Consider the following 11934-nt stretch of genomic DNA (forward strand, 5'->3'; position numbering starts at 1 on the left):
GGGCAGCCAGAGATGGGTAAGAGACACCGGCCCCTGTTTCAACCTAAGACAGGTGCCCCGCTGTAGCTGCTGGGTTAGCCCATGATGGGTAAGATCAGTAGGTGCGGTGTCCAACCTAAGACAGGCGCCGGTTTCATACATGGTCAAACAGGAGAGCACCAAAGGTAATCCTGTTGCGCTTTTGCAATCTTCAAATAATTATTAAAACAGAGAGGATCTGTTACAGACTGCTAGTTCAACCTAGCTGAAGCCATTTTGTAATTCTCTAAGGACATGTCTAGACATGTTGCCCCACCCTGGCAGGATAGGTTTCGGTTTACTGGGAACGCCCTGCTAAATTTCTGTTTACCAGATAACTTTCAGCTTACTGGAAACGACATGTTATTCTCCCCCATTGCGTACTTCTCCTCCCCCACATTGTGCTCCTATATATATGCTGTGAGTGCTTTCAATAAAATGAAGACTTGATCGCAGATTTGACTTGTCTTCCTGCTTTTTGGGCCTCCTCTCTCCCCCATTCTCGTTCTTCCCCTCCTAGGGTCACCGTTGAAGATCCCCGCGGGCCAGGGCAGTGTGACTGTACCACAGTTTCTCAATCCATTCGTTTGTTGGTGGACATTTGGGCTTTTCCCATTTTCTTTCTGATGTGAATAACGCTGTGAACATCAATGTACAAATTTTCTGCTTGTGTCTCAGTTCTACTCATTTTTTTAAAGAGCTAGAAATGACAATTGGCAAATTTATATGGAAATCAAAGAGACCCTGAATAAGCAAAGCAAGTTTGAAAAACAAAAATTAAGTTGGAGGCATAGTACTCTCTAATCTCAAAAGCTGTTAAGCAGTTGTAATAACCAAAATAACATGATACTGGTATAATGACAGACACACAGACCAATGGAACAAAATCAAGAACCCAGAAATCAACCCATCTACCCATGATTAACTAGTATTCAACAAGGAAACAAAACCTGTCAGATGGGGAAAGGACAATCTCTTCAACAATTGGTGCTGGGAAAACTGGCCTTCTAACTAACTGCAGAAATGTGGGAGCTCTGGTGGCATAGTCTGTAGCGAGTTGTGCTGCTAACCCAAAGGCCATGCATCTCTGGCAGTTCAAATCCACCAGTGGTTCCAACTAACTGCAAAAAGGTGAAGCAAGAGCCACATCTTATACTGTACATAAAAATCAAGTCCAAGTGGATCAGAGACCTAGGGGTAAAGCCTAAAAACATAAAGCTCATAAGAGACAAAATGGGACCAAACTTTGAAGGTCTAGCCTATTGTATAACTAGGCTGGCAAGTACAGCCAGAAATAGACAATCAGAAGAGGATTCAATGAGACGTTCTAAAATTTAAATCCCTATGTGCATAAAAAACTTTTCAAATGAAAAAAACCTACAGACTGGGTGGGGGTGGGGGTGGGGTAATTGGCAAGTTAATAGACTACTACAGGGCTAATCGCAAAATGGACAAAAGACATGGAAAGACTTTTCACATTTGGCTGGCCAATAGGCACATGAAGAAATAGTAAAAAATCACTAGAAATAAGAGGTGCAAATCAGAACCATAACGTGATACCATCTCACTCCAGTGTTGGAGAGGATTTGGAGAGATAGAAATATTCATACACTTTTGGTGGGATTGTAAAATGATATACAACCATTCTGGATTCCAGCTAGTGACCTTTTAGATAGTGGCACCCCCCCTTGTTATTAGCAGCTTTCCCCGCCCCCCTTGTTGTGTACTGTCCAGTATCATCAAATTGCCCTACCTTCTCCAGGGGAGCATCTGGTAGAATCAAACCACCACCTTTGGAATTGCAGCACAGTTTCTTGCCACTAGGCCACCAGAACTCCCTGGTACAACCACTCTGGAAGGCAGTTTGTTATTTCCTCAAAAAGCTGAACATAGAAATTTCATGTGACCCAGCTATCCCACTATCATTTTAAGGAGCACTGGTGGTGTAAACCCGTATCCTTCGAATCCACCAGGGCCTCAAAGAGAAAGCTTAGTGATCTTGCCTCATTAAGTTTACAGCTTTGAACACCGATAGAGGGTGTGTCAGTCATTTCAGAGAGTCTTTTCAAGTTAAGGAGCTCTGTTGGCCTGTGGTAAAAATCTGCGCTGTAATCCCAAAGGCACAAAGTTTTAACATATCAGGTGCTCTGTGGGAGGAGGATGGGCCTCTGAAAACCTACTGGAGAGTCAGCTATGGGTTGTTCTGACTCCACTGCACATTACAACTTAGAACTAAAGGTATTGTTATTGTTGTTAAGTACTGTCTAGGCGGAACCGACCCATGGCTGAGCGGGAGGAGACTGCCCATTTTTCTACCGTGGAGCAGCACCCAGATTCGAACCACGTGTATGCATTCGGGATTGCAGCGTAGGTTCTTACCACTATGTCACCAGAGCTTTGGAGTCTTTATTTCACACACCCCACATCCCTAACCGAAAACATACATAAAATCCTCAAATTTATAGTTGAGACAAAGAGCAATTTAAATTAGGTAAGAAAAAAAAGAAAGAAAAAAAAATAAAAAAAAAATAAAAATAAAAAATAAATTAGGTAAGAGACTTTCTACATCAGTCTTTAGAGCTATGATTATATACACAAATGTCTCTTGTCCAAATACCAAAAGCGCCATTTCTTAGCCTAAGGAATGTCCAAAGAACTCTCCAGCACTGTCTCTAACCTTTAACTCCTTGGGGATCTTAGTTATAACTGTGCCAACGAGGTCCTGTGACTATACTGCTCCCTTCCCTTCTCCATCTTCACGTCATCCCTGGGGTGGGCTCACTGAATCACCACTTAGCAGGACTGCCTAGGATCATACAAAACCCTAATCAGGTGTCAGGACCCAAGGCCTACATCCTCCACAGCCCCTTCTTTTTTTTTTATTATTAAATTTTATTAGTTTTAATGAACATTTAGAGATTTTGGGTTTTCATTCATTGATTGTTGCACTGTTTTCTCCACCCTCCTCCCCAGTTCGTTCTTCTCCCCCCCCCCCAATGTCCACAGCCCCTTCTATGGCACATAGCCACGGCTTTTCCAGAAATGTAAACGTATATCGGAAACTAGGGCTTGGCCCTCCAAGTGTGTCAGAACCAGGCAGATATCTCCCGCTTAGCTCTATAGTCAATACGCTGACATCAATCCCCGGGCTACGTTCGTCCCAGGCTACCTGGACAAACGGCCATGAGGCAAAGAAAGACGCCGTTAGGCCTCAGGTGGGAGGTCGGCATTGCTACCAGCTCCTCCCCGTCGCCGGGTGGGGCTGGGCAGCGGCCTCGGGCGGGAAAGGCCGCGCGCGTAGCATGACGGGAAAGGTCGCCGTTCTCGGGGAAGACGCAGAGATTCCTCGCCGCGCTCGGGCTGGGCAGGCCGCTGGGCGGTGGCTGTGATTGGACGGCCGGTGTCTGTGCGCTGATTGGTTGCGTGGGCGAGGCGGAGGGAGCCGTGCGCAGCGGCGTGTGTGGTGCCGTGTGCATACCCGCGTGTGGCGCAGGCAGGGACCCTGAAGATAAACAGGCGCTGTCTTGTGAGCTGCCTTCTCCTGGACTGCGTCCTATTCTTCGTCTGTCTAGGATCCTTTAGACGCCGAAGGTGAGGGCTGGAAGTCGGAACCTGGGCTGGAGGAGATGCGAGACGGCCTTATGGCCGCGGGGGACAAGAGGGGCAGGGAGAGATGAGGCGGCGATGGCGGCCGCACTTTGGCCTGCATCGGTGCTGCGTCAGGCGGGGAGCGGGGTTACTGCCGCCACCCGCGGCCGAGGCCTGGGCTTGCCGCCATCAGGACACCTTCCTGCCTTCGCTTCCCACCAGTGAGGACGGGCCACCGCTCGTTGGGGCTCTCGCGGAGCTCAGGCCGCACCCGAGGCCTCGGGTTTACAGCCGATGAGGCCTCTACGCCCTTGGCATGGTGGCTGTGGGGCTTCGGAAGCCGCCGAAAGAGACGGGGAGACGCAGTTTGGCGGGATCTTAGCGAGAGGAGGTGGTGCAGCGGGGAGGCCCCGGACGCGACTGGGGGGATGGGGAGGGCGCCCCGCAGGCCATGTATGTGTCAGGGTCGCGGGCCTGGCGCCCAGCCGAGACTTCCCGAAAAGGTCCTTGAAGGAGACCTTGCGTTGGGGACGTCGGGGTGCCCCGCGGGAAGGCTTGGGGGAGCCCTCGTCATTCCATTTTGTCTCTACTGTTAAGGCACCTTCGCAGTCTTGAGTTTTGTATCGTCATTCAAGTGGTCTTAATTGTCTTATTAACGTTGCCGTTCGAGAAGGAGCTGAAAGAATACGTTTTCCTTCAGTCAGCCAGACTTCGGACAGGGGAGTTGGGAAGGGGAGTCCCCTTTAAAAACTGTGGGTTTTTAAAAAAAAACAAAACTGTTTTTCAAACTTTTAAACTCATGAACAGCCGCAGTAGGCTTATGGGTTTTAATTAATTGAACTATTAGAATTCACTCTGGAAATGAGATTCTAAATTTTATTAGCCAGGTTCCGTCTCTATTTTTCCTTACATGGAAACCTATTTTGAGATGGCATAGTCGCTCATATTTGGGCCCAAGTTTGACTTTGTTATGGGTCAGGCTCATCCTCGTTGCCACATGTTCACCACATGGCTCAGCCACGGGGCAGTTCCAGAGGAAGTGACTGCATCTGGTTTGGGCGGTGGGTGGAGGTCTTTTAAAAAAAATGCTCATTTATGGCCTGTGAGTTCAGGTAGTGGAGTGCACATAAAGGGCAAGATAAAGCAGCTTAGTCTTCTGGTGGTTGGATTTTTTCCTTCTTCTTAACCCCTTATTTTTAGGGTACAATAAGATCCTCACCTTGGCCCAAATCACAATATTTTTTCTGAAAGTAGGTTTTCCTCTTCCAGTTTGTATGATGCAACTGTGAAGAGAAACGAATTGACCTTTGAATTTAAATTAGCAGCGTCATGTTACTCATTTGTCCAAGCACTATGTAGTGAGGCTTTTAAAAAGATGGCTGAAACATCCCACCGTTTAACGATTTTGCTTACCTAGCAAGTTTTTAAAAAGATTTTTTTTAATTACTCTTAAAAATTCTTAACACATTCTACAGAGGGCCAGGTACTATTTTCAGCTGTTGAACCTGGATTTTGTTTATAAATGAGCTGTGTACTGGAGTATAAAATGTAAATTATTTTAGGTTACTGAGGACTAAAATAAGAACTTCTAAGACATTTTCAAGTACAGTTACCAGTAGGCAACAGTATTTATGTGCTTAACTACGTAAGACGTTGTTGTTCAGTGCTATTGAGTTCTAGGAAAAACTTGTCTTTTCTGGGGATCCAAAATATCGGTTCTTTATATTGACAGAAAGATTATAGATGTGCAAACTAATCTATAATAAATGTCAAGGGACACTAAGGTTCATTTCTTTACACTAGCATTTGACCTTTAAAATGGGCTGAGTGGTTCTTTTTTAGGCTCTTGTAAATTTTATGTTTTCTTGTAACTGTTTAGGTACTTTTTGTGTTCTGGGGCTAATATTGGGAGGTTGTTTTTAAATAAAGTCAGTGATAAATATATGTGGAAAAGTATCACATTGCGCTTGACAGCAATAGCGCCATATTGGATTAATTGATCTATTGGCTAAAAACACTTGACAGATTTTGCTGTTTTTCCTGCAGGAGTAGGAGTCATTAAATACATAAATTACTTCCTAGTCTGCTAATAGTAAGTGGACAGGCATCCTAACACAGAAACACTTTTCACTGTCTCTCTTAATGAAAATTCTGGCAGTGTTAGTTTTTACTGCAGTTAGAGAACATCATTGAGAAATTACAGTATATAGCAGTTTTCACATTGATAAAGTTCCTAGAATGAAATGATAGTTTGTGGCCATCAGCATTTGTGTAACAGTGATCACCTGGAGTGGTTCCATACTTACAAATGAGGATAGTAACTAGTAAAGTTAGCTTGCTAGGTTTTAGATGTGGTGTCACTTTTGGAGAACTTCAGAGGTGGGGTTGGATCTGTTGGCTTAATAAGGAATGATGCGGTATATGTGTGGTGGTACGTATATGTGTGGTGGTACGCTACAAATTTATAACTTTTTGCTACGTGGTTGTAATGTCCTTTTGCAAAACTTTTGGAGTAGAAAGTTAATTACTTGACCTTAATGATTGGTACTAAAGTCCAAATAATTGCACTAATTTGCCTTTGTTCTTAATGACCATAATTGTTCCACATACATGATAGTAAGAAAAAAGTAGGTAATTTACTTAAATTTCCAAAATACCACTTAATACTGAATTTGTGAATTCCAGTGAGTAAAATAACCAAATAACAGGGTCCTAGGGGGAAAAAAATTATTATTAGGAAAGTTCAGGATTAAAATCACATCAGTAATAATATCCGGCTAGCTTTATTTTTTTGTGTGGTTTTTCTAAGAATTATATTCACATTTGCTGTATCTCTTATTTTTAGAACTCTAGCCGGTTAGGTTCGTTCTACTCCCTTTTTAGATAGTTTTCTAATACTGAGTCAGAAATCTGCTTTTTGTTAAAATGTCCAGGTAAATTTTCACAGTTTCCCTTGGGGTCTTGTTAAAATGTAGCTTCTGATTTAATATAGCTGGGTGAAAATTTGAATTCAGCTGAGTCAAGCTGGAATGAACTGGTTCCAAACCCTGTATTTTTTTACAAACCACGCAGCCCTGAATGCACTTGATAGACAAAAATTTAAAATTGGAAACAAATCTTTTTTTCTGATAGTTGAAAATGTGAGACCACTTGGAAATCTCCCTCCCTACACCAGAATTCTCCGTTCTAATTTCCACTATCATGTAGAAAGAGATGACAGTTGATTATAGAACAGTTGGTATCACTCAAAGTCTGCCCTATGCAGACAGTGGACTGAGTTCAGATTTTAGTCTTCCTGTAAGCAGTCTAACATAGAACAGAAAGAATGATGATGTAAGCAGAGGACATAAACTCTTAAATTCTACTGCCATTGAGTCAATTCTTACTGGCCAGTCTTTTAAGATTAGAACTGTCCCGTAGAGTTTTCAGGACTGGAAATCTTTATGGATGCAGACTGCCTCAGACTTGCAAAGTATGTGTTAACAAAATTTTGCTCTTTCTAGGCTTAAGGATACAAATCAGGGGCATTGATTACATTCTACATACTTGGTAGCCTTCACTACTATCCATTCACACATCCATTTTAATACAGTTACTTAAATGGACACAGAAGGCGGAAATTCCTTTTCCAAAGTACTAACAGCAAATAATTATACTGGGATTCAGGTTTGGTATTATTCTAATTTCTTTCTAATTATTCTCATATATTCTAATTAATCAGCGATTTTTAGCTGCAAAATGGGGATACTCTTGGTTTTAGTACCTTGCCACACAGTAAAAATCGTGGTTTGGTGTTTTTTACCTGTAAGGGTGTGTTTTGTAGCATTCCAAAAAGTAATTGAGGTTTGGTTGCTTCTAAATTGATTGACTAATAGAATCCAGCATACCAGTTTAGGAATTCTGACCCTGCTGCTGGCTTTTTAAAGTGACCTTGGATGAGTATTTCCAACCAGATGTGGAAATTATAATAGATAGGCAATAACGTCAGTTTGCACCGGTTTTCTCAAATTCAGCATAGTTTCTTGTAGTCCTGTAGATATTACTTACATCCCAAAAAGAACCTTTTTAAAAAAAAATTATTATTTTTTGTGCATGTACCGTCAAATCAGATCTGACTGGTACAGGAGGAAATTGTCCATCCTCCGCGAGAGCATCTGATGCATTCGAACTGTGTACCTTTGGGATTGCAGCACAGCTTCTTGCCACTAGGCCATCAGAGCTCCCCCCCAAAAAAGAACTTTTGTAAATGGAAATTAATGCTGTATTGGAATAATGGTCTTTTTTATTTTATTAGGGTTATCTTTAGAGCAGTAAGCCTTAATCCTTCAGAGAAGCTGAAAGCTTTAGTCTTTCAGTTCACTTACAGAAAACCATACTTGTGGTCTCATTTCAAGAATCTGGAGCTTTCAGAGTGGGTCAATCTTATAAATACTTAACTGGGAAAGTTCATTTGTGTTAAGATTAGAACTTTGTTCCATTGAGGTTTTGGTTTTAGTTTTTCAGAAGTAGATTGTAAGGCATTTCTTCTAAGTAATAACAAATTTAAGGGCTTTATTGTTTAGTGCTTGGTTAGATTGAATTGAATCTGTATAAGAGATAACAGTTTTCATTCAACAAGTGACTATTCGAAATACATAAAAAGATACTTACATGGAAGAATATAATGACTCAGGTGACTTACTTAGCCTCTGCCCTCAGGAAATACTGTAAAAGATGATGTGACAGTGCTGTCAGATACAGATCCTTCTGAAAAACTTAAAACTGTTCTAAAAATTAACTTGCCCAGAAACTTTGATTTCAGAAAGTGACTTAATCCTTATTGAGCTGGTTTTCAAAATGTACTAACAGACAGGTATTGACAAAGGTTTTTGTAATCTTTGTTCAGGGTTGGTGATGTCAGATTCTTTTATAGAATTGGCATTTGAGTTGGTCCATGAAGGTTAGAAAAGATCATGACAGGTGGCGGAATAGAGAACAGGGAGATAGGAAAGTGCAGCAAAATTCTAGCCAGGCGCTGTCATGGAGCTATAATGCTCAGCTCAGATTCTATCTTCCCCTCTGTCCCTAGTTCTAAGAACTAGCATAAAGACCCTTTAACTAAATAAGAGCATTAAAACAGGATCTGGATCAGAGAATAGGTAACACGCATGCCTCCAAAAACAGTAGAAATCAGTTGGTTTAATAATGGTACTGGAGGCATACATGTATGTTGACCACAAGGGACCAGAGTGAAAGCCTAGACCAGCTGGTTGGCATGCTTCATATCTATTAGCTAAAATTATGGAAAGACTTCTTTAATAAACATAACTTTTAACTACTACTTTATTTTACCAGTAAACATGTGATCTAATAGTGCTTTTTCATTTCTATTTTGAATTTTTAAGAAACAAAATTAGTGGTGGTTTTTTTTAAGGCAGATGGGGTAATTCTGATAGCTCTAGAAATACATGTTGAATATTGGATTATTGGAATTATGTATTAAAGTATTGAGGATGTGTCAAATTGCCTCAATTACTACATTGCCTTATGAAGTCTAGGAATAGCATCAGCTTATTTTTAGATTGTTGTATAAGAAATACACAGTCCATTCATTCAGTTGCCTGATAAGTCAGAATCAACTCATAACTGATTCAGAGGCTGAAAAATTGCACAGGAGATTGATTACCCATCTTTTTTGGTGGATTCAGACTGTCCTCTCATCTCACTTAGCAAGCATTTGACTGCTTTGCATAACAAAGGTGAACTGCGATCAGGATCAGAGTGATAGATCTTTATCTGAATTCCTGAATCCATACTGTAGCTCCATTGGTTTGGATTATGAACTTTGATTTGCCTAGAATAAAGGTGCTGGATTGTAACCATGTTTGAAAACTATGTACAGAATGTTGGACCTGGAATGAAATATTCCAGTTATGAATGTTTATTGGCAGCCTGAAAATCCCAGTTATCAGAGATGGGTTCATTTTAATAGTTTTAAAGATAAAAAAAAAATAAGAAAACATTACCTTTTTGCCTTGAATTCTTTTTAAAAATTTGGGTTTCTCAAGATACAAGATTTTGAGCAGAGATTTTTTTTCTGATAAAAACTCATTACTATTGAGTTGATTCCAACTCTTGGCAACTGCAAATGTTATCTTCCATAGTATTTCCTTGGTTTGTAATCTGTACAGGAGCCTTTATAGACCTTTTCTGTCTATGCCATCTCTTGAGTCCATAACCATTTTTACCACCTAGCGATTTCTCTTTATACTCTTAATTACTAATATATCATAGAATAATAGGTGATAATAGTTCTGTGGTAATTTTTCTAAACAGTATATTGACTGACTCCCCCCCCACCCCTATAATTTCCTTAATTATATACTTAGTGGGGATTAAAATAAAAAAACCTAGGTGGCTTAATGTTATAATTTTTAATATTTAGAAGACCTAACTACAGCCATGAGCAGCAATGAGTGCTTCAAGTGTGGGCGGTCTGGCCACTGGGCCCGGGAATGCCCTACTGGAGGAGGCCGTGGTCGTGGAATGAGAAGCCGTGGCAGAGGTGGTTTTACCTCGGATAGAGGTATTTTGTCGAATAAAAATTTCAAAGTATTTCAATACTTATTAGTATGAAGACTCTTCTAAATTGGCCATATTCTTTTGTTTTTGCTCAAAATAGGTTTCCAGTTTGTTTCCTCATCTCTTCCAGACATCTGTTACCGCTGTGGTGAGTCTGGTCATCTTGCCAAGGATTGTGATCTTCAGGAGGATGGTAAGTATTTAACACTTCCTGCTCATACCCTTTTATTCTAGAATTAGAAGTGAGCATGTGTTACTGCATTATTGTATTGAAAGGGTTTCTACTTCTGAGATTTTCTCTAGTGTAGGTTAAAATAGAACACCATTTTGAAAAGATTTTATAGTCTTGGTTTGCTTCTTTCCTTATTGTTGAAGCCTGCTATAACTGCGGTAGAGGTGGTCACATTGCCAAGGACTGCAAGGAGCCCAAGAGAGAGCGAGAGCAGTGCTGTTACAACTGTGGCAAACCAGGCCATCTGGCTCGTGATTGTGACCATGCTGATGAGCAGAAGTGCTATTCTTGTGGAGAATTTGGACACATTCAAAAAGATTGCACCAAAGTGAAGTGTTATAGGTAAGTTATTAAAATTCAGCTAGAGGACTGGATACTTATAAGTTTTATATGAAATTTTCTGTAAATGGAAAGCTCTTGTGGGTTAATAACATTCAGTGAAGGCTTAGTGTGACACACCCCCCGCCCCAATACCCAGTAACCCATTTGTTCAACAGTCTGTAGCCTGCCATGATAAACTGTGTGTTTTATAATAGCCGAACAGGTCATAGAACTCTGGATTTTTTTAGTATTTAGAAAAAATAGGAATGTTTAAATTTTGAGTCTTCCAGAGATCCTCTTAAAAAAAAACAGTATAAGTTTACAAAAAGTGTGTGTAAAATTAATTCTTAAATGTCCTCAGAAAAGACGCTCAGTAGTACTTCATCATTCTCAAGAGATCATTTTTTTCTAAAAAATTCCCTTTTACAACTTTAGCTATGTACTTGTTAGTAGGTTTATTTGCTAATTTCTCCAATCATTGTCTGCTTTTAAGTTGACAAATTAAAGGTAAGATTTACTGTCCAAAACAGAAAAATAAATGCATTCATTGCTTTATCTGTAGTCATTAACACTGTAGTTTTTTATCTATAGTCTTTGAACACTAATGTGAAAACTCATAAATTTTTATTTTTTTTTTTTTAAAGGTGTGGTGAAACTGGTCATGTAGCCATCAACTGCAGCAAGACAAGTGAAGTCAACTGTTACCGCTGTGGAGAGTCAGGGCACCTTGCACGGGAATGCACAATTGAGGCTACAGCTTAATTATTCTCCTTTGTCGCCCCTCCTTTTTCTGATTGATGGTTGTATTCTTTTCTCTGAATACTCTTCACTGGCCAGAGGTTGGCAGATAGAGGCTACTCCCAGGCCAGTGAGCTTTACTTGCCGTGTAAAAGGAGGAAAGGGGTGGAAAAAAAACCGACTTCCTGCATTTAACTACAAAAAAAAAGTTTATGTTTAGTTTGGTAGAGGTGTTATGTATAATGCTTTGTTAAAGAACCCCCTTTCCATGTCACTGGTGAATAGGGATTAATGAATGGGAAGAGTTGAGTCAGACCAGTACGCCCATTCTGGGTTTCTTGAAATGTTCCCATGTAGGACATAAAACAATTTGGAAGTTTATGAACTTCTGTAAGTAACTTTAATTTTAGAATAATGGTGGCCTTGGATTGTCTGACCTCAGTAGCTATTAAATAACATCAAGTAACATCTGTATC

General features: G+C 40.6%; 1 protein-coding gene across 4 annotated transcripts; it reads left to right on the forward strand.

Moving 5' to 3' along the window:
* Positions 1 to 10047: 10047 nt before the first annotated feature.
* Positions 10048 to 11482, forward strand: CNBP (CCHC-type zinc finger, nucleic acid binding protein). 4 transcript variants are annotated; one of them, XM_006901354.1, is made up of 4 exons: positions 10048 to 10171; positions 10268 to 10360; positions 10543 to 10741; positions 11365 to 11482. In XM_006901354.1, exons 1-4 carry the CDS (start codon positions 10048 to 10050, stop codon positions 11480 to 11482), a joined length of 534 nt encoding a protein of 177 aa, XP_006901416.1. The 4 variants fall into 4 exon arrangements, with proteins under 4 accessions (XP_006901416.1, XP_006901415.1, XP_006901418.1 ...); XM_006901353.1 differs by having other exon boundaries at positions 10268 to 10358; positions 10535 to 10741; XM_006901356.1 differs by having other exon boundaries at positions 10048 to 10150.
* The last annotated feature ends 452 nt before the right edge of the window (positions 11483 to 11934 follow it).

Source organism: Elephantulus edwardii, unplaced genomic scaffold, assembly GCF_000299155.1.
Source record: "Elephantulus edwardii isolate Elephantulus edwardi_28Jun2011 unplaced genomic scaffold, EleEdw1.0 scaffold00322, whole genome shotgun sequence".
Classification (NCBI taxonomy): domain Eukaryota; kingdom Metazoa; phylum Chordata; class Mammalia; order Macroscelidea; family Macroscelididae; genus Elephantulus; species Elephantulus edwardii.